This window comes from Nerophis ophidion, linkage group LG03, assembly GCF_033978795.1.
Source record: "Nerophis ophidion isolate RoL-2023_Sa linkage group LG03, RoL_Noph_v1.0, whole genome shotgun sequence".
NCBI classification, from domain to species: domain Eukaryota; kingdom Metazoa; phylum Chordata; class Actinopteri; order Syngnathiformes; family Syngnathidae; genus Nerophis; species Nerophis ophidion.
The window spans coordinates 44,909,523-44,936,139 of NC_084613.1; the positions used below are offsets into that span (position 1 = coordinate 44,909,523).

At 40.2% G+C, this 26,617-nt stretch overlaps 2 protein-coding genes across 4 annotated transcripts in view; both read right to left on the minus strand.

Annotated features, from left to right (window-relative positions):
• Nucleotides 1-1,008: 1,008 nt before the first annotated feature.
• Nucleotides 1,009-3,342, minus strand: tmed8 (transmembrane p24 trafficking protein 8). Its single transcript, XM_061895331.1, has 6 exons — nt 3,184-3,342; nt 2,753-2,864; nt 2,593-2,674; nt 2,424-2,514; nt 2,015-2,308; nt 1,009-1,905 (listed from the first exon to the last, which is right to left on the minus strand). The coding sequence occupies exons 2-6, from the start codon at nt 2,860-2,862 to the stop codon at nt 1,688-1,690; spliced, it is 795 nt and encodes a 264-aa protein (XP_061751315.1). The 5' UTR covers nt 2,863-2,864; nt 3,184-3,342; the 3' UTR covers nt 1,009-1,687.
• Nucleotides 3,343-7,358: 4,016 nt separating this feature from the next.
• Nucleotides 7,359-26,617, minus strand: part of LOC133549674 (autophagy-related protein 2 homolog B-like) — a 29,987-nt gene continuing 10,728 nt past the window's right edge. The window contains exons 16-43 of one of the 3 annotated variants that reach the window (XM_061895333.1): nt 24,658-24,931; nt 24,465-24,573; nt 22,874-23,075; nt 22,605-22,747; nt 22,152-22,309; nt 21,905-22,080; nt 21,677-21,827; nt 21,398-21,600; nt 21,202-21,282; nt 21,011-21,117; nt 20,847-20,939; nt 20,705-20,772; nt 20,545-20,621; nt 20,292-20,462; nt 19,768-19,900; nt 16,745-16,944; nt 16,365-16,594; nt 16,152-16,269; nt 13,877-14,068; nt 13,694-13,795; nt 13,536-13,614; nt 13,246-13,450; nt 13,097-13,166; nt 12,927-13,009; nt 10,466-10,587; nt 10,090-10,244; nt 9,850-9,999; nt 7,359-8,253 (exon numbers count right to left, since the gene is read on the minus strand). In XM_061895333.1, coding sequence (XP_061751317.1) covers nt 8,023-8,253; nt 9,850-9,999; nt 10,090-10,244; nt 10,466-10,587; nt 12,927-13,009; nt 13,097-13,166; nt 13,246-13,450; nt 13,536-13,614; nt 13,694-13,795; nt 13,877-14,068; nt 16,152-16,269; nt 16,365-16,594; nt 16,745-16,944; nt 19,768-19,900; nt 20,292-20,462; nt 20,545-20,621; nt 20,705-20,772; nt 20,847-20,939; nt 21,011-21,117; nt 21,202-21,282; nt 21,398-21,600; nt 21,677-21,827; nt 21,905-22,080; nt 22,152-22,309; nt 22,605-22,747; nt 22,874-23,075; nt 24,465-24,573; nt 24,658-24,931 — 4,083 coding nt within the window. In that variant the 3' untranslated portion in view covers nt 7,359-8,022. Of the gene's footprint in view, nt 8,254-9,849; nt 10,000-10,089; nt 10,245-10,465; nt 10,588-12,926; nt 13,010-13,096; nt 13,167-13,245; nt 13,451-13,535; nt 13,615-13,693; nt 13,796-13,876; nt 14,069-16,151; nt 16,270-16,364; nt 16,595-16,744; nt 16,945-19,767; nt 19,901-20,291; nt 20,463-20,544; nt 20,622-20,701; nt 20,773-20,846; nt 20,940-21,010; nt 21,118-21,201; nt 21,283-21,397; nt 21,601-21,676; nt 21,828-21,904; nt 22,081-22,151; nt 22,310-22,604; nt 22,748-22,873; nt 23,076-24,464; nt 24,574-24,657; nt 24,932-26,617 lie in introns of all 3 variants that reach the window. The other 2 variants (XM_061895334.1, XM_061895332.1) reach the window with 2 other exon arrangements.

The following is a 26,617-nucleotide window of genomic DNA, read 5'->3' on the forward strand; positions in this document are numbered from 1 at the left end:
CGATTCTATTCCAATTTTTTGGGGTGACGATTCACTTCAGATTCGATTCTCTATTCAACACGATTACTGGATGTGAGTTTTCCTTGCCCTTATGTGGGCTCTACCGAGGATGTCGTTGTGGTTTGTGCAGCCCTTTGAGACACTAGTGATTTAAGGCGATATAAATAATCATTGATTGATTGATTGTCCTAGTTTACTATTTAGTATAGAAATGCTAACAAAACCTTTCAAAACACGCTACAGGTTACAAAAGCTCCTCTTTCCTGATATATACATGCAGCGCGTAACAGCGTAGAAATGTATCTTTTTCTTTTTTTTTAAAAGGTGATTCTTAAAAATCGACATTGGAAAATGAGAAATTGATTTAGAATCGGAATAATAATTGTGATTCTGACGTCAATTTTTTTTTCAGCACTATAGATGAATCCATCCCATCCATCCATTTTTTATTGCTTATTCCCCTTTGGGGTCGGGGGGGCGCTGGTGCCTATCTCAGCTACAATCGGGCGGAAGGGGTTGTACACCCTGGAAAAGTCGCCACCTCACCGCAGGGCACTCTAAATGAATATGTATTTTTATTATATTTTTAAAATTTGCCATTTAATTCAAATTGAATAATGTGGTTAATTAAATTGTAGTATAACACAATGATTTTGCAGGTATAAAAAAATTCATCATTTTTTGTTGAGTTTTGCATCCTTTATTCATAGCTTCATATATAAAGATGCTGTCCTTTGTAAAACGTATTCCTAAATTTAAGGACAAGGTATTTTAGATTCAATATGGCTGACACTGCAACCAAGCCTTGCAGGACCTCTGGGGATATCTGAATATAAGATTGTAGTTTCACATGTTACATCACTCCCTTAATGCCACCATTTAATGGATCCACAGGGGACTTTCTAATTATGGAGTACTGAGAAGCACAAGAAATGATGTTGCATCAGATTGGCTTGACATTTTTGTTTTTAACAATTTCAGACTTCACCGAAGGATTAATCACACTGCTACATAGACAATATATTTATTGTAGAATACAAATTCCATATAACAGCATAATTTAAGATACAGTACGGCAAACAATAGGAATCTTATAAAATGTTGAACTACTCAACAAAAGCACGACTGACACACAAAACATACAAGCACAGGGACCTTCATCACTACATTTAGTCAACCTCTGAAACAGCAAATTGAAGACAGGCGGGCTACCAGGCATATGTAAATATTGAATCAATATTACATAATAAGAGCTTTTCATGATAAGGAGTGGCTTTAGTTGTGCCATAAACAACACACTGGACTATCTGTCATCGCTTGGTATAGTACATTCTTAATTTGTCCCCTGCTAACACATTATAACATATCTTCAATAGAGGTGTGATTAAAAGAAGAGTAAATAATGTGATTCGAGCACTTGAAGAGCAGCTGGCAGGTAAGATAAATGCTGTGTCGGTCTTTCCTGACCACTGCTACAATATCGATGTGTCACAGTTTTCTATTTGAATGGCACAGACGCTTATGAAAGCCTTTGTCAAATTGAACGTGCGGCAACCTAAGCTGAGTGATAAAAATAGATAAGCCTATATGTAAGCTGTGTATCAAAACTGAAAAATAATTTAGCATTCTGAACAGTAATTGATGTCATTCTCTAAATCATACATTTTTATAATAAAGATTTGACATTTTAGGCACTGTAATAAACTCTGTAGTAAAGTGTTTTATTTCGCCATAAAGAGTAGGAGTTGTCAAATTTGAAGAGGTAAGTGCCCTCGCCTGGAAAGTCGTGGCTGCCACCGTAGACGGACAAGTGGCTATCCTGACGGAACACGGGTACAATCTCCACCAGGTTTGAGTTGCTTTGTGCTTTGGAGCCTTTTTCCACATCGCCATTGGTGACGGGGCCTACGATTGAAATAACAAAAACCACAAAGTCAACACATTGTTTTTTTTATACACAGGTGTAATGCCACAATTTCTTTTTTTTTTTTTAAACATGCAACCACCAGCTGACCTTCGGGCTCCTCCTCTTCATCCTCATCATCGCTTGATTCACTGATGTGCACGGTTATAGTACGACTCGTGACAGGAGTCCAATCAAAATAGATGCCAAAGCCGATGTCGTAGCCGTCCGTGACAAACTCCCAGCACACCTTCTTGGCTTCAGGGACAGTGGGCACGTGCACTGTCATGATATCTCCTCGATACACAGTCACCATGCTGTCCTTCTCCGTTCGCAGTTTGGCCTTAAGGTCTTTGAGGGCAGCCGATGTCCATGTTGACGGGGGTTTCAAAGGTGGCATCTCAGCTACGGGGAATAATAACAGTGTAATGAGAAAATAGACCTATCATACATAGCGTAAATCACTCTTTGAATCCGAGCCGTGCAGAAAAAAAAGCATCAAATATGAGAACATCCTCACCTTTAATCTCAGTGGACGGGGGAAAGCTCCTTGCACTGTTCTTCTCACCCTGGTCCCCTAAGGCGGGCTCAGCAGGGGCCTCATCATTAGCCTCAAATACATAAACAAGCCATTTATAGCACAAATATATTGCATTAACACACACTTCAATGACTGCACATCAAACTACCTCTTCATGCTGCTTATATGCATCCATATCGGCTTGTTTTTGGGGCTGGCTTAAGTTCTTGGAGAGGTCTGTGTTTTGGAGGCTAAAATCAACAAATATAACACATTCGATTAATAGCAACAAGATCAAAAGCAAAAGGAAGCTCAACGCAGCACCAAACCTGTCCATAAGGTTGCTCCCGCAATGTTTGGATGTTGTTCCGGGAAAAGACGAGAAGGAAAGCGAAGACAGCCGCGACTGCAGCTCTGCTGTGGCTTCCAACCTCTCCATGGCTATAAAGACAAGACAAACATCAGTGTGCGTGGCTGAAAAGATGAAGCCCCGCCCCTCCGGAAGACTGGGAGGGAGAAATGCAACAGACGCCTAGCGACAAACTGTAAAATAACAAGTCGTTACGACATCTATATCTTACATTAGAAAAGCGAATCAAAAGTATTAAACGTGTTAAATGTACTCGATTTTTTATTATCACACTCCGTCGCCCTAAACTGACACGATTTCAGCATCATGGCAGCTTGTTAGCTCACACAAGCTAGCGTATAACTGGAAAAAAAAACAAGAGGATGTGTTAGTATACAAAATGCACCTTACCACGAATGCCACAAGTGGGACGACTTGGGACGATTAAAGTCCACTCAGGCCACGATTAAACTGACGTCCATGTCACGGCAGTCATCTGACGGATGTGCTGGGAATTTCGAGACTTCCGTGTTTCCGTCAAAGTATCACCAATGATCAACAAGAGCCGAGGGAGCAGAGTATGCAGTAAAATGATCTTCTCGCGAGATTTGGTATACCGTTAACAAGCGGTCATATGCGTTGGTCTCAGTATTGATGGTCTTTAGCACTTTTGACGAAGCACACGTTAACAGCTTTCAACATAAATGTCGTCAAAAACATAATCATTAATATGGTTTGCAAGTGGTTGCATATGGTATCGACATTAATATATCAATTTTACTGTGACGAGGTCGATTTAGGTTTTCTTGCCGTGTTACATTGTTGTTAGTTACTTCTATTAGTGCTGTCAAACGATTACAATTTTAGATCAGATTAATCAGTTTTGCATTTTGGTTAGTTTACTAACATACATGCGCACAATACGTTAATTGCATACAATTACAAAATGGTACATCACATATGTCCAGTTTCTTATTACAGCAAGTTAAAAAAGAAGTAGGAAGAACCAACCAGCTTATTTAATTAAGCATACCCCTTTCGTTTTATAGCAAATTATCATATTTGTTTGTACTCAATCTGTCAGATAACATAGGATAACTAAACGAATGAGAAAGTAAATACATGAATAAACAAATTAGTCCATTCATCCATCTTCTTCTGCTTATCCGAGGTCGGGTCGCGGGGGCAGCAGCCTAAGCAGGGAAGCCCAGACTTCCCTCTCCCCAGCCACTTCGTCCAGCTCTTCCTGGGGGATCCCGAGGCGTTCCCAGGCCAGCCGGGAGACATAGTGTTCCCAACGTGTTCTGGGTCTTCCCCGTGGCCTCCTACCGGTTGGACGTGCTCTAAACACCTCCCTATGGAGGCGTTCGGGTGGCATCCTGAACAGATGCCGAACCACCCCATCTGGCTCCTCTCGATGTGGAGGAGCAGCGGCTTTACCTTGAGTTCCTCCCGCTGGACATTGAGTCCAAGTGGACGATGTTCTGTACCTCTATTGTCGAGGCAGCCGATTGGAGCTGTGGCCGCAAGGTGGTTAGTTCCTGTCGTGGTGGTAATCCTAGAACCCGCTGATGGACACCAGCGGTAAGGGATGCCGTCAAGCTGAAAAAAAGAGTCCTATTGGACTCTTATGGCTCATAGGACTCCGGAGGCAGCAGACAGGTACCGACAGGCCAAGCGGTGTGCGGCTTCAGCGGTTGCAGAGGCAAAAACTCGGACATGGGAAGAGTTTGGGGAAGCTATGGAAAACGACTTCCGGACAGCTTCAAAGCGATTCTGGACCACCATCCGCTGACTCAGGAAAGGGAAGCAGAGCAGTGTCAACACCGTGTATGGTGCGGATGGTGTTCTGCTGACCTCGACTGCGGATGTTGTGGATCGGTGGAGGGAATACTTCGAATACCTCCTCCATCCTACCAGCACGCCTTCCTATGAGGAAGCAGTGCCTAGGGAATCTGTGGTGGGCTCTCCTATTTCTGGGGCTGAGGTTGCAGAGGTTGTTAAAAAGCTCCACAGTGGCAAGGCCCCAGGGGTGGATAAGATCTGCCAAGAGTTCCTTTAGGTTCTGGATGCTGTGGGGCTGTCTTGGTTGACAAGACTCTGCAACATCGCGTGGACATCGGGGGCGGTACTTCTGGATTGGCAGACCGGGCTGGTGGTTCCTCTCTTTAAGAAGGGAACCGGAGGGTGTGTTCCAACTATCGTGGGATCACACTCCTCAGCCTTCCCGGTGAGGTCTATTCAGGTGTACTGGAGAGGAGGCTACGCCGGGTAGTCGAACCTCAGATTCAGGAGGAATAGTGTGGTTTTCTTCCTAGTCGTGGAACTGTGGGCCAGCTCTATACTCTCGGCCGAGTCCTTTCACCCTGCATGGGAGTTTACCCAACCAGTCTACATGTGCTTTGTGGACTTGGAGAAGGCATTTGACCGTGTACCCCGGGAAGTCTTGTGGGGAGTGTTCAGAGAGTATGGGGTAATGGACTTATTGTGGCGGTCCGCTCCCTGTATAATCAGTGTCAGAGCTATGGTTGGCTTTGTCGGCAGTAAGTCAGACTCGTTTCCAGTGAGGGTTGGACTCTGCCAAGGCTGCCCTTTGTCACCGATTCTGTTCATAACTTTTATGGACAGAATTTCTAGGCGCAGTCAAGGCGTTGAGGGTATCTGGTTTGGTGGCTGCAGGATTAGATCGCTGCTGTTTGCACATGATGTGGTCCTGATGGCTTCATCTGGCCAAGATCTTCAGCTCTCACTGGATCGGTTTGCAGCAGAGTGTGAAGCGACAGAGATGAGAATCAGCACCTCCAAGTCAGAGTCCATGGTTCTCGCCCGGAAAAGGGTGGAGTGCCATCTCCGGGTTGGGGAGGAGATCTTGCCCCAAGTGGAGAAGTTCAAATCCCTCAGAGTCTTGTTCACAAGTGAGGGAAGAGTGGATCGTGAGACCGACAGGAGGATTGCTGCGGCGTCTGCAGTAATGCGGACGTTGTATCTATCCGTTGTGGCGAAGAAGGAGCTGAGCCGAAAGGCAAAGCTCTCAATTTACCGGTCGATCTACGTTCCCATCCTCACCTATGGTAATGAGCTTTGGGTCATGACCGAATGGATATGATCACAGGTACAAGTGGCCAAAATTAGTTTCCTCTGCCGGGTGGCGGGGCTCTCCCTTAGAGATAGAGTGAGAAGGTCTGTCATCCGGGAGGAGCTCAAAGTAAAGCCGCTGCTCCTCCACATCGAGAGGAGCCAGATGAGTCGGTTCGGGCATCTGGTCAGGATGCCACCCGAACGCCTCCCTAGGGAGGTGTTTCGGGCACGTCTGACCGGTAGGAGGCCACAGGGAAGACCCAGGACATGTTGGGAAGACTATCTCTCCCGGCTGGCCTGGGAACGCCTTGGGATCCCCCAGGAGGAGCTGGACGAAGTGGCTGGGGAGAAGGAAGTTTGGGCATCCCTGCTTAGGCTGCTGCCCCCGCGACCCGACCTCGGATAAGCGGAAGAAGATGGATAGATGGATGTCCCCTTTTGGGTATTTAGCTTTATTAGACATATTTTGTGTTTCTATTTCTTCTTTCTAAATTTATATTTTTATGAAACTTCCAGTTCATTTTATCGTCAATTATTACATCAAAAAATATAATTCATCTTACCCTTTTGATGTCTACTCTATTTGTATGTGTTAAACTTTCTCTTCCACTGTTACCGAATAACATTATTTTAGTTTTGAGATTCAATGATAATTCTGTTTTTGTCAAACCATCTCTTTAATTTGTTTATTTATTCTGTTGTTTTTGTATTAGCTTGTGTGTTCTTTCCTGATCAAAACACAATTGTGTCATCTGCAAATACCAAGTTTTTCGTAACTTTACAAACGTTCTTCATATAGAGATTGAACCATTTTAGTCCCAGTATTGAACCCTGGGGTACGCCACAAGATTTAGCCCTGTAGACCTAAGTTGCATTACATATTGCTATTTGTTATTTAATTAGCTTCTTACCCAGTTCAAGATCAACCCTCCGATACCATACTGTTCTAACTTTTGTTCATTAAGATATTATGATTGTGTCAAATGGTCTTGTAGATCCTTTAACATTGTAGAGTGTAAGATCTGAGTGATGCACAGCCCTGCAATGATGATATCTTTTATATTCATATTTAATATTCTCCAGATCGGTGTTATCTTGTTGGTTGGCACTTATCAGTTAGTTTTCAAATAAGAGCTAATAGTAGTTTTAGCTTTTGTTGAGTTATGTTGCATTATTGACTTTATTTTTCTCAAACAATTGTATGTATTGAAGGGGAATACAACATGTTGGTATATTCTACATTGTATTACATTTTTTAAATTAAAAAATTAACAAAAAAGTTTGTATTTTCTTCTGATTGTAATAGTAATACACAAATGGCTTATCTTGACAACTGAGCAATAAATATTAAGTATCTGCAAAATCAGAAATCTATTACAGAATTTGCGGTTTCGCCCACCCCAAATTATATGTCTTGTTTCTACGACATCATTAAGTTCAGTTTCAGCAGGTTAAATATTTGAGTCAGAGCTGCAAACATGATTGTATGTTAAATTGAAATATTCAAATAATTTCCATCCATGCTTTTAATACAAATTCAAGAATAACCTATACAAGTATGTACAATAATTATTTCCAAATACACCAGGAAGCAAATGAGTGCAGCATATGTTGCAAATATAAACAAGCAAAACCTGAAGTCTTTTAAGATATTTCACTACATCTGAATTTCTTTTTAAACAAAGGATAAAAATGAAAGCAGCTGTGTGTGGAATCTTGACAATTGTGACAGTTGGAAATCTAACCATGAAAAATCCTAATGAAAACTTTGCCCCAAATGTAATTTCTTTGGGTAACCCTTCAAGTTCCTCAAAAGTGCTTTAACTCCACATTCAACACCCACCATTACAATATGTGCATGAAATGGTAGAAATGAGGCTATGTACAATGTACAGTACTATTAATCCAGAACGACGAGTGTAGTATTTTTACTGACACCAACTAGAATGAGAGAGTTTCACATCGTAAACATCATCTCAATGATTATATGTTGATATATTGTTGATATATTGTATCTTTTGTTGAAGTCAACAAAATCCTTCATTCGCAGTTCATTCCCTTTTTTGAATAAACGAGTTGGACAATGTTATTAACCATGAAGGCACTGTGAGGGCAGAAGGTGAGCTTGAATTGCCATGAAATGATCCTTATTTACACCAGGACAGTTCTTTGCTACTCCTCTCCTTGCCTCCACTTTTGAGACTCCTCCTGGCGAGCATCAGGGTGAATCTGGTTCCTCATACCACCCAAGACATTGGAGGTGGCTTCCGTGGCCATAATGAGAGGCTTGACCACAGCCGGCGGTAGCTGACGAAGTACCCCACCCACTGCCCCGGTCATGCCGCGTTGTTCATGTTCCCGAGTGGCCGTGTCGTAGATGGTCAGTGCTGTGTCTGTGATCCCCTAGAGAAAACAAACATTCAGCATGAAGAAAGGGAATCTTAACTATGATAGGTCTCCTATTATGTGAAATTGACTCTTAAATGATTTTATAACAGCCATCTGTCCATAGAGCCTGTATATGACCACCGGGCGTCAGTAAAATCGATCATTCACCTCGTTTGCTCCACTTTTAAAAGAAGATGTGCCCATTACTTCATGGAGGACAGCTTTTGCAGAGGGAAAAAAGGAGGCTTTGCCACACATCTCAAAATAAAGCTGGAGCTCTGCAAAGTGATCCGTCGTGCTGTTAAAAGCAACTGTATTCTAACACTAGCTCACAAAGCTATGCTACAGTAAGGATGGAATTCATATGGCCCCATTCCAGGGTGGATCTCTCGTGAGAGGAAGAGAATAAGTTAACCAGTTTTCAATGCAGTCTGTTGAAAACTATGGAAAGCACCACTGTACATAGCAACTGGCACTGTGGTCAACATTGGATTTGCCACAAAACACATTTTAGGATATTCCAGAGCCGTGTAGAGCGTTTATGGCCAACTCAGTTTCAAAGTTGGTAGAAAACATGGCGCCCTGTAGCCACGTGTGGGCCTTTTGACCAATCATTTAAGAGATCCTCTTGCCATACTTTTTCTGATTGGTCAAAAGCCTGTTTCATGACTACAGGGCGCCATGTTTGTAACCAACTTTTGAATTGAGTTGGCCATACTCTCTCTATACACAACTCTGAAATAGTCAACACTCTACTGCCATCTGGCGGCTAAAGTGGACAGTGCAACCCCAAATTCGTCACGTTTCATGTGTGCAGTAAACCGCGACAAATGAGACCGTATGAATCTCCTTCCTACTGTAGTGTTACTAACGTTTGTGTCTTCCTGTCCCACTCTTTACATGTTACATGGTTGGATGTGATATTTGGCATCTATTATAACATTGGACAAGTGCAGAGTTGCTGTGTAGATGTAAAAAATGGATAGAGTTCACTATTGTGTTTTTTGGTGCCAAATAAACTGGTCGGACAGTCTTGGATGAACATAGCGGTATAGTGTTTACAGCATTTTTGAACTGTCAAAATTCCTGGATCTAGGCTACATTTTGAGGAATACACTTTGAGTACACTATTGTCTGTCCCGTATTCCTCCATGAGTATACCGTAGAACGATCACTCTGTGTTAAGGGAACACAGTTTGTAGGTTCAATGTGCACAGTTAAATAGTGAGTTGCTCAGACAGCAATGTGTACAGTATATATAAGTTTATATTGGGTATGTTGTTTGTTAATGGGTAAAGATGTTAATGTCTCTTATTTTTTTATATTAGCATTTAGGCTTGTGAGTTTATCAAATTGCAGTTATTAATCACAGATTTTAAATAATTTCTATTTAAAACTGTAATACTAACCATAGGGTGTCTTTCCCACTGTTTGTCATTAATACCACTAATCGGTACATTCCCAGTTTACATTGTTTCTGAAGGCGAAATTCGCTTCAATTTACAAACCTTTCTATTCATGAACCCTATTCAAGAAACAAATATGTTTATAAATCTAGGTTTCCCTGTAGTATAATAGGTGACCTTTACTGTTGCTCCATCAGTTTTGTACCTCTTTCACAACTGTATAGGCTTTGGCTACGCCTTCTCTCAGGTCAACAGGCTGATGAGCCAGTCCATAGTGGGAAAACCGTTTTATCCTTTTGTTGTTTCTCTCATTTGCCACCGGGGACACCATGTCATAGGCGGTCTCAGCTGCCGCCTAAAATAAACGGCACAAAGCACCTTGGTAAAAGCAAATTATCGCCATTTCAATGTTTGTTTCCCAGTAGCAGTAGAGTTGCCGGTTTACCTGAATGGTCCGCACCATCCTGTTGGTAAGTTCCAGGGCAGCCATCGCTGTGGAAGTTCCGAAAGAGGCAGTGCCGCGCTGAAATCCACGCACGATGCGGCCATCCTTTCTGTACTGCTCAATCGGGAGCCACACCAAGTCTCGGAATCCCTGAACTGAAAAAAACGTTAATGGAAGATACACAATCAGACTGATCTTGTCCTTTATGGCATATCATGAACTTCTGATAGAAGCTGACAGATGATGAGAAATATACTGAATTTACAATGTATAAATAAAGAGTTGATCTTAGACATTAGAGAAAACAGCTATAATTCCTTATAACAATCAAATATAATGTGCATGTATCTAAATAAATGGACAGCTGTATAGTTACCCAGCTGGACCAGCGAGTGAATGGGCCCCACACCACCCAGCAGGCCTGGAAGCTGGTTTTTCTTTATGTCGGCTAGCCACTCATTAATTGCATAAGAAACAAGCCTATCCACGCCCAATAAACTGCAAAGAAAAAAGATGTTTAAAACTAAAAAAAGAGAACCATAGGAATGAAATTGGGGTTGAACAATACAGACAATGTTTGATACATACAATATCAATTTGACTGACGATGGAGCTTTTAATACCATCGTCATAACCTAATAATGAATGTTGATGACACGTTTTATCTGTTTCCTGCCAATTAGACAGTGACAAGAAAACAACCGCGTCCTCAAGAGGTATGTAGCGTCTTTGCTAGTGAGACAGCGGCTAACTAATCCTGGCCTCCATGACGGCAAAAAAAGGCAAAATATTGTTATCACTAGCGGATTAGATGACCAGAATTATCAAAGTATGCTACATTATACACACCATGGGACAGAGGTCACTAACGATCGACCATACAATCTTTGGGACCCTACTGGTCAATTGCGAAAATATTAAAAAAAAAAAGTATCGTATTTTCCGTACTATAAGGCGCACTGGATTATAAGGCGCACCTTCAATGAATGGCTTATTTTAAAACTTTGTTCATATATATAAGGCGCACTGCATTATAAGGCGCACCGCATTATAAAGCGCATAGAATAGACGCTACAGTAGAGGCTGGCATTACGTTATGCATTCCGTAGTTGCGAGACCTGTTGTGGCTTAATATTGGTTCATATATAAGGCGCACCGGATTATAAAGCGCACTGTCAGCTTTTGTGAAAATTGGAGGTTTTTAGGTGCGCCTTATAGTGCGGAAAATACAGTAATATGACATCAGTGACATCCCCACCCGCAGATTGGCCAACAGACACACATTTTCGCCCCTGAACATGCCTCGCCTTTCTCTCTTCAGCCTCATATCGCACTGCTCTCGACACCGCGGCCACACACTTCGAGCATTGCCGCACACTTCCCTCGCTCGTCTTGCAAACGCGCGTTTCAAGATGTGCTCAAAAATCATCGAGCTGCAACAATGCATTAGAGCTGACTGTAGCAACGCATCAGACATTTTCTTTAATTTGTTTAAAAACTCAGGAAATAAGTATCTGGACACAGAAGGATGTTAAAATAGAGCCAATAGGAGTTATTGATTGTGTTTAGCTATTTTGCCTTTATGCATTTATTTTCCTCAAAGTATTGTATGTAATAAAAATAAATAAGAAAATAAGCAAAATATTGAATATATATTGCTAGCCCACCATAGTGTTTTGTTTCAATAATAGTGTTAAAATTTGGATTAGTCAGTGACGTTACATGGACGCATGTGAAAAAGTGCAATGTATTTATCTGTACAGTAATCTATTTATTTATATCTGCACCTAATTGCTTTTTTTTTTTATCCTGCACTACCAAGAGCTAATGCAACACAATTTCGTTCCTTTTTGTACTGTAAAGTTCAAATTTGAATGACAATAAAAAGGAAGTCTAAGACGTTACAACAGAAAGTAACCAGCTATTAACAAGTAGATTAAGGATACATTTTGATAAATACAACAGGAAATTAAGCAATGTGCTACCATCTATTGTCAGCAGCTAACCAAGGAAACTTTGTAAACCATTTTTAAATCGTTCTATTGCATGTTTAGTTTTTCTACTTGCAATACGATATCAATATTGGAACATTGCCTGACACCAATATTATTACGATACGATATCAGCACAAATCATAGTATACTCTCATTATTTTGTAATGTGGAATGTCAGAAAAGGTTTGATCAAGTGAAACTACTCAGACACCAATTGAGAAAAAACCTGTTAAATTGTGTAAATGAAAATACAAAATTATTGGCTCTTTCACGGGTATTATGGCGGAGACATTTTTCAAGATGGCGCACATTTCTTTCTCGATGTAACACAAAGCATGAGGAAGTGTGACAAGTTGCATCCTCTTCTTTTGGTAAAGATAATACATCTCCTAGATATATATTTACAAAAAGATAGGCTTTTTGACAGAAATGTGTTCATATTCAAGTGTATCCATCATGCCAAATGCAACTTGCCACCACCAAGTGTTTCAAGGCTTTAGTCAAACGGACCCAAATTGCTATAGTAGCGGGAGTACTGGTAGAGATTTTTTTTTTAATGGAAAGCCACATTTGGGTAAAAACAGGACCGGGAAGACGCCGGGAAAGAATGACAAGAAAATGGATTTCCTGGCAAAAACGGGAAGATTGATATGTGGCAAGTATGAGGAAAACATGTAAACTCCACAAAGCGACATCCAAGTCAACAGCTGACCACTGCATCACTTGGCAGAGAGGTCGATGTGCTGACCATTTATTCCGCCACCTCAGATAGCGCACCTCAGGGACGGGGAAATTATGGTCCAACAAAAATATGTACTTCTTAAAAAAATCTTGTTAACTTACCCTTGTCTGTAGCACAACTGTCTCAGCTTGAGCTCTGAACAATTCAACTGCGTCAACCCAATAATGATCCCTGAAAATGTTCCCTTGGGAGATAAAACAATGATAAAGTAATTTGTTACGTAAATTAGCAGGGAAATCTCTTTTTGTCAAAACCAAGTTGGAGTAAGCACCTGCTCCAGTGAAACATGTTTTCCATGATAATCCAAGCGAATTGGAACCTCAGAAGTAAATCTGAACTCCCTGTGGAAAAAAGAGAAGTCAATTGGAAGGTAACTAGAATCTATAGCGTTTGACATTTTTTTGGTTTTCTGACAGCAACCTAAAAAAGATGGGCTGTTCTGAGAAAGAAGTTGGTGCATCACTGTCACTGGCCTCCTCCTGTACACCCGTGGGAAAACCATTGTGGCTCATGCGTCTCTGAGCGGGCACACAGATGATGGGTGCTGGGTCCTGGCTGGTGCTAGCATGCTTGGAGAAGCTGCATGAGATCTCTGGAGCGGACGCTTTCTTCATGGACACTGTTACTACAGCAGAATGGAATACTCAAATCAGGCTATACTTCAAGCAAGCTTAGACCTTAATGATATTTAAGCCAGTTGAATAAATTACCATCTTGAGTAGGGGGAGAGAAAAACTCAACTTCTGTAGAAAGACTTGTGAAGAAGTCTTTCAGGAAGAAGAGTGCATCCTTCAAAGAAACAAAAGCATGTTGGAAATGTTGTTGACTTTGTTTTATTGGTCAATCGTACAAAGTCAAAACATTTTACCTGATCAATATTGAGGCGGAGAGGCATCAGGGAAACACGCAAGCAACACTCCTGTGGAGCCTGGCCAGACTCCGGGCACATATGCAGCGCTTTTACTGTTAACTAAGCAACAACAAACAGGAACATTAAAGTTGATCCTACTGAGAATTGAAAAAATGAATATGCAAGTGTTGCTTCCTTTACCATGTTAGAATGAGCCTTGCGGGGCATTTCCTTGCTAGAATACAGGTAGAGGAACTTGTTCATCTGGGAGCTTGCCAGTCTGTCTCTGATCTCCAAGTCCTGAACAACAAACACCTGTCGTGACACTGGCTGGTCCGCCGGTGAGCTTGAGGTCACCTGATCTTGTGGGTACACCTCATGCTGAAATCTTACCTTGGGTCCAAAAACAAGGTGGTTAATGAAGGAATACAATTGAAAACCGCAACAGTATGTACAGTGGGCTGTGTCAATAAGTTTGTCTTTGCCAATATACAATATTAGTTTGTTTCAGAGAGGTTTATAATTGAGGATATTGCTCGTCAATAGCGCCACATTAAACAATACCGATAGGTTTTTCTAATATATTGTTTATGAGGAATGATGGATGGGCGGTATGGCCTAAATTTGCGATAAACAGTAACAAGAAAAAGTATGTGAACTTTTTGGGATTACGCGGACCTTAGCAGAAATAGGGCACAAAATGTGTTCTGATCTTCATCTAAGTCACAACATTAGACAAACAGTCTGCTTAAACTAATACTGCACAAAAGTGCAATATTGTTTCACTTTGTATTGTACACAACATGTAAACAGATAGTGCAGGTATAGAAAAACGTATGTGAACCCCTAAGCTAATGACTTCTCTAAGAGTCAATTGGAGCCAGGAGTCAGTTAACCTGGAATCTAACCAGTGTGATGAGATTGCAGAGGTTGGTTAGAGCTACCCTGCCAAATAAAAACAAACCAATTTTGAGTTTGCTGTTCTCAAGAAGTATTGCCTTACATTAACAGCTGCGTCGCTCAAAAGCGCTTTCTGAAAGCCTATGATCACGAATTGTTGACTTACATGAAGATGGAAAGGGTCACAAAAGTATGCTTGGATGTTCATGTGTCTACGGTAAAACAGATTGTCGACAAATGGAGAAAGTTCAGCACTGTTGCGACTCTCCCTAGGCATGGTCATCCTGTAAAGATGGCCGCAAGAGCACAGACAAATAATCGTAGAGTGCTGAAGACTTCTGGCACATGCTAACATTTTTGTTGACCAGTCAACAACAAAACAAACATGAAACACGAATGGAGTTCTTGGAGGGACACTACAGAGGAAACCTCTGCTGTCAAAGAAAAAATTGCAGCACATTGGGAGTTTGCAAAAGAGCACCCAGATGTTAGTCAGCAGTACTGATAAAATATTCTGTGTACAAATGAAACAAAAATTGATTAGTTTGGAAGAAACACACAACACAATGCATGGAGGGGAAAAAAGCACAGCACACCAACATCAAAACCTCTTCAAACAATGAAATATGGTGGAAGGGGCATCATGGTTTTCTGTCTTCAACAGAAATATTAATTCCTGAATGTATCAAGACAATTTGCAGGAAAACCCAAGACTATCTGTCTGCCAACTGAAGCTCAAGAGAGGATGGGTGATGCAACAGGACCATTACCCAAAGCGTAAAAGTAAATCAACAATCGAATGGCTTAAACAGAAGAAAATACACCTTCTAGAGTGTAGTCAGAGTCCTGACCTCAACCCAATTCACACCAGACATCCCTACCATATTGCTAAACTTTTGAAAATATGAAATGTCCAAAATACCTCCAGACCATTTTGCAGGTCTGATCTGCAACTACAAGAAACGTTTGGTTGAGGTTATTGTTGCCAAGCTTGGGTCAACCAGTTTAAAATTCAAAGGTTTACATACTCTTTCCACCCTGCACGGTGAATGTTTATATGTTGTGTTCCAAAAAAAATGAGAACATCATATTTTTTGTGCAGTATTAGTTTAAGCAGACTGTTTGTATGTTGTTGTGACCATGATGAAGATTAGAACACATTTTATGCCCGATTTATGCAAAAATCCTTGTAATCCTAAAGGGTTGTCATACTTTTTCTTGCAACCTCCCGCAATAACGATATACAGTATGTCACTAATTCAAAACATGTTACAGAGGCTACTAATTTAGCTCCTGATGTATGCGGTAACATATTGCGTAACTTCCGGTTATATTACTTGGATTTACATGACATTACATCTGGATAATTTAAATGTGTGGTGGTCAAACCAGCATCTGTTTTCAATGGGTACTAGTCGCCATTTAGCCTTTCTCAAAGAAAAATACTCTATGCTTGCATTGTTTAAGGCTGTACAAACCATTCGAATCGCGAAAAGGATAAACGTTTCTTCAGAGTTCCTCGAGAGCCAATTAAGAATAAGGACGGTAATGGTAATATGTATGTATAAAACAGTACTTTGCTGAGTTGGATCTCCATCAGGACATCAGGGTTCCTTCCTTTTCCACCTCCTGTGCGTCCTGAAACTCTTGACTGTCGGACCGGAGTTTGAGAGGGGGAGCTGTGGGGAGTAGCACTGCATCGCAAAGATAGAAAGAAATACTCAACATTTTAGTTGAGTTCTACATTATTATTTAACAGTGATGTGCAGTCAAAAACTTTATGGCTCACCCTCGGCTCCTTGCGGGAGAAGCTGTGAATGTCAGACTGCCAAAATCTTTGCCGCCATAAAGGTGCCACACAACAGAAATCTCCTTAATTAGGTAACGCACCTCAGGGACGGGGAAATTGAAGGTGCCGCGACTGGAGTCAATCCTGTCCAGAGGCTGACTGAAGTGATTGTATCTGATTTGCACTGGCTCAGTGGTGAGCTGCTTTATTATTGGTTCTTGATCGAGGTCCTTAAACACAATACATACATTTTCCCATGTTGAGATGTCAGGTTAAATGTGAAAAGTTCCAAATAAAACTGTGACCAATGTTCTGCACACAAAACAATCATGTGCCGGAAACGATAAAGTATAAAACCAGTGTTTGTTATGGCTGCTGACCTCCGTCCTCGAGCTGGGCGTCTCCAAAATACAGAAGTCGTCAGTCTCCTGTGCCAGGGTGGGGACAGGAGTGATGAGAGGAGAGTGGAGCATGGGGTAAGTAGAGCTTGAATCCTGGTTTGAATTGCCACTCTCATCTGGGAACAGGAACAAGTCGGAGCGAGGGGGGTCGTGATCATGGTTCCTCTCCTCATGCGCTCCTAAACATGCAAGAGTGAAAATTAGATATTTATGAAGCTTAAAGAGGAACTGCTTCTTTTTTTGGAATTTTGCTTATTGTTCACAATCATTATGGAAAAATGTCGGATGTATTTATTTCTTTTTAATGCATTCAAAATATTAAATACATTCAATCAAAAGTCCGCTTACAATGGAGCCTATAAGAGCTACTCCATTCTGCATATGAAGCCTATTAAAAAACCACAAAACACCTCAATTAAAGTTTTATTTACAAAATCCAAAACCAGTGAAGTTAGCATGTTGTCTAAATTATAGAATACAATGATTTGCAAATACTTTTCAACCTATTGTCAATTGATTAAACTGCAAAGACAAGATACTTAACGTTCGAACTGAGAAACTTATTTTTTTTCAATTATTAGCTCATTTGGAATTTGAATTCTGCAACATGTTTCAAAAAAGCTGGCAAAAATACTGAGAAAGTTGAGGAAGGCTTATCAAACACTTATTTGGAACATCCCACAGGTGAACAGGCTAATTGGGAACAGGGAGGTGCCATGATTGGGTATAAAAGCAGATTCCATGAAATGCTCAGGTCATTCACAAACAAGGATGGAGCAAGAGTCACCACGTTGTGAAAAAACACGTGAGCAAATCGTCGAACAGTTTAAGAACAACATTTCTCAACGAGCTATTGCAAGGAATGTAGAGATTTCACTATCTACAGTCCGTAATATCATCAAAAATTTCAGAGAATAAGAAGAAATCACTGCACATAAGCAGCAAGGACGAAAAGCAACGTGACCTTCGATCCACCCGGCAGTACTGCATCAAAACCCGACATCAGTGTGTAAAGGACATCACCACATGGGGTCAGGAACACTTCAGAAAACCACTGTCAGTAAACTACAGTGTGTCGCTACATCTGTAGGTGCAAGTTAAAACTCTACTATGCAAACAAAAGCCATTTATCAACAACACCCAGAAACTCCGCCAGTTTCGCTGGGCCTGAACTCATCTAAGATGAACTGATGCAAAATAGAAAAGTGTTCTGTAGTATGAGGAGTCCATGTTTCAAATTATTTTTGGAAACTGTGGACCTTGTGTCCTCCGGTCCAAAGAGGATAAGAACCATCCAGACTGTTAGAGGCGTAAAGTTCAAAAGCCAGCATGTGTGATGATATTGGGGTGTATTAGTGCCCAAGACATGATGGGTAACTTACACATATGTGAAGGCACCAATAATACTGAAAGGTACATACAGGTTTTAGAGCAACATATGTTTATCATGGACGCCTCTGTTTATTTCCGCAAGACAATACAAAGCCACATTCTGCACGTGTTACAACAGCGTGGCTTTGTAGTACAAGAGTGCAGGTACGAGACTAGCCTGCCTGTAGTCCAGACCTGTCTCCCATTGAAAATATGTGGTGCATTATAAAGCGTAAAATACGACAATGGAGACCCTGGACTGTTGAACAACTTAAGCTGTAAATCAAAAAAGAATTATACCTGAAAAGCTTCAAAAATGGGTCTCCTCAGTTCCAAAACGTTTACTGAGTGTTGTTAAAAGGAAAAGCGATGTAACAGTTGTAAAAATGTCCCTGTGCCAACTTTTTTGCAACGTGTTGCTGCCATTAAATTCTAAGATAATGGTTAGTTGCAAAAAAAAATTACCTTTCCCTTTTTGAACATTAAGTATCTTGTGTTTGTGGTTTATTCAATTGAATATAAGGTTAATGCGATTTTCAAATCATTGTATTCTGTTTTTATTTACGACTAACACAATGTGCCAACTTCACTGGTTTTGGGTTTTGTACTTGCTGTAAGTATGTAATGTAGCAACGGGCATATTTATTGTAGCATTTAATATTTACGCATTTAAGCATACGCGACACATTTAAAAACCGCATCATAACGTTCACTTTTTTTTTTTTTTTTACTACATCCCTGATTAAGACTCACTGCAAACTTCATAACAGCCAACAAACATAATAAAACATCACTTACTGAAGTGAAGTGAATTATATTTATATAGCGCTTTTCTCTAGTGACTCGAAGCGCTTTACGTAGCGAAACCCAATATCTAAGTTACATTTAAACCAGTGTGGGTGGCACTGGGAGCACGTGGGTAAAGTGTCTTGCCCAAGGACACAACAGCAGTGACTAGCATGGCAGAAGCGGGAATTGAACCTGGAACCCTCAAGTTGCTGGCACGGCCACTCTACCAACCGAGCTATACTGAATAAGGTCTACTGTCATTAGGATGCCGACTGATTGTTGATATATTCCCATTTTGATGAAGAATGACTCATAATCCCCAAGAATAAAAGGGGATGGGACAAAGTGGCTTTTCATGTTGTTCTCGCCATTTCCGGGTGTAATTTGGCTGTCAGAGTGTACCAGCATGTCGGAGTACATCCTCAGCCCTCTTCTATCCAGGTGAGAGGAAGATTTAATATCTATAATAAACTTCTAGGAAACAACAAAGGGAAAAAGCAGCAATTGATGATGTATCATCGGCACCCACGTTAGTGATCACGGCGCCACTGTAAGTAGATTGTCTGCGTTAGCACTTATTATAACAATATCACTTAAGTCACAACATTCAAATGGAGTACTGTTATCACTTTTTTGATAGTTATTTGCTGGAATTGGAATAGACAACCTCCCTTTTGCTCCGCTGTAAGTGGACGTTTGTTTACAAGTTAGAATGCATTAAAAAAAAAATCCATTCGTCTTCATGTCTTTAATAATGATTGTGAACGATATGCAAAAAAAAAAAAAAAAAAAGGCAATTTCCCCTTTAAAATAAATCAAATGACCCTAAATCAAATGCAGACCATTCTGTTGAATCCCTGAAGTGTGCTGGCCATCTGTCTCCTCCATCGCTTCACTCATCAGATCCTGCAACATCTGTTGCTCTGTCTCGGCCAGCAACAGGGTTTGAGCAACAGGTCCGCTAGGAATCTCTGCCTGTAGATAAATATGCCCAAACTAAGTACACTATCAAAGCAAAATTATTTATATGATCATATATGATCACTGCATTACATGTAGTGAATTAATGTAGTGATCACCCCTTGCAATGAAAACAGTTTGAACGCTTCTGTTAAGGCTCATGTTTATAATGAGGGCCTGGGTTGAGAACAAATTTTGCTTGCGATATATTTTACCACAAATGATTGCCAATTAACACTATAATTACCAGTATTTTTTTTTAGATAAATTTCAGCACTAAAGTAATGATATTGTACAATAATAATTAAAAGTGGTGTCTGAACACCTTTATCTATGTAGTGTATGTATTAAAAGGGAATCCTTGCCGTTGTAGAGTAACTTGGTCATGAGTAGTGGCACTGCTCACCTTGGTTCTTTGTGTGGAGCCGCTTGGCTTGGCCTCTAGTTCTGCAGGAGGAAGCAAATCACCATAGCTGGCTATGTACTGGATGAGGTTCATGAGAGCAGCACAGGAGTCAGCACATGTTCTGATGTGGATGACATCACTGGAACATCGAAGCTCAAATCTTGGTTCAGACTACCACCAAAAATACAGTGAGAAAGTGTAAGAAATATTCAATCCTAATTTACTGGATTTTTAAAAATAATCATACTTTTACCAATTTTCCATCCACGCCAGGTTTCACGGCTATGATCCTGAGCTCCAGAGTTCCCATGTCTACCACTTGGACATAGTCTGTGGGGGATAAACATAAGTACACAAATAGGTTAAAAATCTCATTGAACTCTTCAAACAGTCATGGAGAGTTGATTTACCACGTGCTAAATTGACAGATACAGCGTTACACTTGTCTGAGAGGAACAGGGCCGCTTCATCCAAAATGATCCTGGAACAAAGTCAGTAACGGAAATCCTCAGTGGAAACACAACCTCCGAAGTTCCTCTAAAAGTCAAGTCATACCTGAGAGTTGATGAGGATTGGTCTAAAGACACGCTGCTGGAGATGCTAAATGTTTCCACAACAAGCAGCGATCTGAGAGGTAAGTAAAGCGGTCTTTCCAAAAATAAATAGGTCCAGCATTAGAATACATACACAAACACTTAGCAATTAGTGGTGTGCTTTACCTGTAGTCTAGAGAGCAGCTCCATAAATGTAGATGTAGGGTGCTGACAGATGTGGGAGGAGCATAACCCAACACAGGCTCATCGGAAACATTCAAAAAGTCAACCATCTGTTGTAAATAGATTGCTGATTGTTTTCTATGTGTACATTGAGTGAGCTATAGATAATTTCAATGTGAGTGTAGTGTTGCTACCTGATCATACCAGCCCAGGTTCTGAGGGACAACTCTGTGCTGAACTGTTGCTCCTCTCACTCCGACAGCAACCAAGAATTCCTTCATACATAAATACACAGTAACAAAACACTCACACTCTATAATTTGTGTATTTGAAATATCCTGCCACTGATGACTAGAGCCCTTTGACTTGTCAGCGATGTAAATGGCCTACCTTAACACTGCGCTCGGCATTCTGTGAGGAGATCTTGACAGCGACAGAGATCATACTGCGGGCCTCCAAACTAATACCTTCTGAGGGATTGGAAGATTTCTCAGGAGCCGATTCTGATTGATAGATGGTTGGTTCCAGCCAATGTGGATGTGACCTGCATGGCAGCTTTATGTCTGATATGGAAGGGCTTCCATCTACAAGACCTATGTATGTTGAAAAATTAACAGGTCATATGTCACATCATCAACTTACAAACACCATGACAGTGCAGGTGGATACCTTGGTGATACATGGAGCTATTAGTAGTGTGGAAGCAGACATAGTGCTGGTCTTTAAAGCCCTCATGCTGTGTAACACTGAACAGCACTGCGTTTTTCACCTCAAGCCAGAATTCTCCATGTTTGTTTTTCAATTGTGTTTTATCCTCCTTCTACAAAAAAAGATGCAGAGTGGTAAGAATTAATATGCAAGGAAAGTGAGGTATAATGCAAAAGGCCTTCAGCATACCTTGACGTTCGTTTGAAGAGCTACCAGGCCATGATTGACACTGACGATGACCGAGAAGAGGCTCTGGGAGCTTTTGCTCTGAGCTTTGGGCCTTTTCTTTTTGCGAGACCTGAAGCCCCGGTCAGAAGAAGGAGAGTAGTAGTGCATGTTTTCTTCCTCTGAACCACTGGTATCCTCTGAAAGCACAAAACACAGTACTTAAGAACATGCTTCTTTTGAGTAGCATCACGCGTTTCTGCCACCTCACCCTCAGGTCCTGTAGAGCGGAACTGGCTAAAGCTGTCTTTCGTGTAAGTATTAATCAACTGACTGGCCACAGACAGTCCAACACCATATGGCATACTTTCCACAGTCTCCACAGGGGAAGGAGCAGTAGGCTCCCACAATAGAAGATCATTGTTTATTCTGCAATACAGATAATATACAAAAGCATATCAAGTCAATCAATGTGGGAATGTATGATGGGTTCTCAGTTTTAAATGTAAATACAAAATCTAAGTCATTATTATTATTATTAAGTGCATTAGCGAGTACTACACAAGAGGAAAAAAGGTCATTTCATGCTGGAGAGACAACCATTATTGTGGGATACATTATTGTGCAACAAAAACGTTATTATAATTTTCTTTTTCAACTGTGTCTAACAGCAGTACTATAATTATAACTCCTCAATTGTATTGGCAAATAATGAAAAAAATACCTGTTGTGTAGTTTTTCATAAAATGTTTTGCTGGGTAGAGCCAATTGCACGTTGGGAAAACATAGTTCAAGAACAAAACGTGAATTGTTTGTGGTTTTCTCTTGGAATTCTGTCATCTCAGCAACATCACCGGGTATGACCATCTGAAATTAAAAACATAGAAATTTCCAAAAAGATGTCGTCTTCTGCTTCCTGAACAGCAATAGTGGTACTCCTGTTGCACTTATATTAACAATACATAAACTTAAAAATACACAACCATGCCCTACCTCTTCATTCTCATACATAACCCGTCGGGAAGAAAAGGGCGATGGTTTTGGTTTTCCAAAGTCACACACATCCTTTAGTGAATGAGCAGCCCCATCCTCCTCTTCCTCTTCAAGTGAGTGGTACTCAGCCCCTTCGTCATCCTCGGCTGTCACACGCTCAAGGATTGAGTGGACCGCAGTGGGGTTCATTTGTAAAACAACACTGTCCAGAGAATTATGCAGTCAGTGGGAGACGACGACAAACAAACAAGCAAAAGTCTGACTTAGGTATAATTAGGGATGGGAATCGAAAACCAGTTCTTTTTTCTTTTTCCGAACCGGTTCACAGTGTATCAATTCCTTGGAATTGCATGGCATTTTATCTAGCGGTTCCCTTAAGAGTTCTTACAGGTGGAAATGATGTCTTTTCGCAACGTGCGTAGTGACGTCAAATCGCAAAAAGGCTGTCTGGGTGGAAAAAGCGCTCTGTAATTTGAAGAAAAGTTTGAAACAGCAATACTTTGAATAATTCCAAGGTTGCTATTCCATAAAGAGGACATACGAGCAATATACTGAAACATTTAAACATAAAGCATGTAATCACTATAAATTAATCGCCCCAAAGTCATCCCAGGCAGCAGCACTCATCTGACGTAAATACTATAATACCGCCTATCATGTTGGCGCTATTACTTGTAAGAACTGAAATTAATGCCTTCTCATTCAGATGAGCATGAGGAAACATATTCTGACTGGTGAGGAGGTGGGCAGTAATAGCTCCAGGTCACAACGTCGCAAGCTTTCCCCTCGACAGGGAAGGAAGGGTACCACTCGGCCAGGAACGACCATGCATTGACTAAATTTTCCACATGTTCAATTGTAGTCAGAGAAAAGTTGCATGTTTTCCTCCAACCACATTTTACTCAATGATTATATTATATTATAAAGGTGAAACTCATAAAACTTGAACATTGTGCAAAAGTTTGTTCATGTCTGCAATTAAAAACTTCAAATGTCAAACTAATATGTGATAAAAAGTCATTACATGCAAAGTGAGCTATGTCAAGCCTTCATTTAATATAATTTTAATGCTCATGGTTTACAGTTCTTAAAACCCCCACATTTTCTGAAATTTTCAATTCAAGGTTTTCATAAGATGTAAGCCATAATCATCAACATTATATCAAAAGAAGGCTTTAAAATATCTTGTGTTGCTTTTTATGAGCCATTTATACTTGTTTCACCTTGTAAAGCTAAACAAACCATTGCACAGTATATTTTCCAGACAGATGACAAATATTCCCAAAAGTTTTAAAAATGTTACATTCCTGTGTATTTTCCAAATATTTTATTTTGTTAATTTCTACAGAATTTTTTTTATTTATTTTCAAGAGTTTTTCTATGCTATGTGCTTCTTAAGACTTTACTGTCAGCTTTGAAATTCATGTCAATTTAAAACTTAACAAAATCCACCTATTCCACCTTTTTACTATCTTTTTCAATCAATAAGAAAACCGATAAAGAACCGAATCGTTAAGCAGAATCAAAAGTGGAATCAGAACCGGCGAAATCTAATCAATTCCCATTCCTAGGTTTGATGGTAAAAACCTACCGGGGCCAATCAAATTTCACACTTTCGGATGTTGTAATGTCTACGTCCATTGTATGGGACACCCTGAGGAAGCGGGTAAGTGCTTGATCTGGCTCCTCTTGAAACCTGCCTGTAGAATGACAATGAGGAAAGCATGTGATTAGAGAACATTCAGAGGACAATGGGGAACATGTATTTACCTCTGACCACTTACCAATAAGCTCCCTAAAAGTGAGCTCCATCTTAGTTTGATCTGGAGTGGTGCCACCTCTGAATTCTGTTTTAACTTCCAGGTCTGCCAGCTCCAGGTACATTACTTCTTTCTGCAAAGACTTTTTGAACCAAGGACCCCTTTCCTGATCTGAGCGCAGATCGGGAATGGGAAAGCGGACTGCCAGTCCTAATACTGGGGTATTAACGGTCAGTGACACGTGGCAGTTAGACGGAGTGTGGCTGTCATCCAGAAAAACCTCTGCAAAGGCCTTATGCTGCAAAAAATACATGACAACAATCATGAAAGTTATTATTTAATCATTTATTCACTAACATGTGGTGATTAGTTCTTTATAAGCAGAAATACAACAACTGCATGACATCCAGTGATGGTCATCATACCTTGATTAGTTATAGTTACAAATTACTTCTCACAAAAAGTAATTGAGTTAGTACCTCAGTTACCTCATTGTAAGAGTAACTAGTTACTCAGTAAAATAACACATGTTATTTTTCATTCCTTTATTTTATACGCTATTACATTCAATAACATCTTTAATGTCAAATACATTTATATCAAATGATTGAAGAATAAAAACACTGTATACAGTATTGTAGAAAATGTGGTATTTATCAAACTCAATAGATTGTAGTGTGCAATATGATATGAATTGAAATAATTTATTTAAAAAAATTAATATTCAGTAAAGTGACAATATTAAACATTGAAAATTCAAAACCCAATATGGTACCAAAATTGTAAACTTACATAAAAAGAGCATTTGGCATTTGTAAGTAGTGCAATTATCTGCACCTGTATAGAAATAAACAACCTGAAAGAGCTTTAACCAAGTTTTGGGCAATTAATGACATCCATTCAAGTAAAATGTTTAAAAACGTTTCTGAATTACATTTTGACGATTAATTGCATGTGAGTACAAATATTGGTGTCCTTTGCTCTGATAACTGCTTTGCACACTCTCGGTATTCTCTCCATGAGCTTCAAGACTGTTGAAAAACCAATTCAGGTGACTACCTCTTCAAGCTCATCAAAAGAATGACAAGAGTGTGCAAAGCAGTAATCAGAGCAAAGGGTGGTGGTTTTGAAGAAACTAGAATATAAAACATGTTTTCAGTTATTGCACCTTTTTTGTTTAGTACATAACTCCACGTATTCATTCATAGTTTTGATGACTATTTACAATGTAAATAGTCATGAAAATAAAGAACACACATTGTTATAAATGTTCTATATAGTGTATGTTTATTGTAACAAGCTTTTTTAGTCTCTTTGTCATCCATAGTTGTTTGTCCATATGTTCTTTTTTTGCTTCTTACTAAGTTGTTTCCATGAATACTGTCATAAAGCATTATAAAAACATTAAAAGAATTATGGCAAAAATACAAGCATTTGCATGATAAAATATACAAACCCCGTTTCCATATGAGTTGGGAAATTGTGTTTGATGTAAATATAAATAGAATACAATGATTTGCAAATCCTTTTCAACCCATATTAAATTGAATGCACTACAAGGACAAGATATTTGATGTTCAAAGTCATAAACTTGATTTTTTTTTGCAAATAATAATTAATTTAGAATTTCATGACTGCAACACATGCCAAAGTAGTTGGGAAAGGACATGTTCACCATTGTGTTACATCACCTTTTCTTTTAACAACACTCAATAAACATTTGGGAGCTGAGGAAACTAAGTGTTGAAGTTTTGAAAGTGGAATACTTTCCCATTCTTGTTTTATGTAGAGCTTCAGTCGTTCAACAGTCCGGGGTCTCCGCTGTCGTATTTTACGCTTCATAATGCGCCACACATTTTCGATGTCTTAACTGCAGGCGGGCCAGAAAAGTACCCGCACTCTTTTACTACGAAGCCACGCTGTTGTAACACTTGTCTTGCTGAAATAAGCAGGGGCGTCAATGATAACGTTGCTTGGATGACAA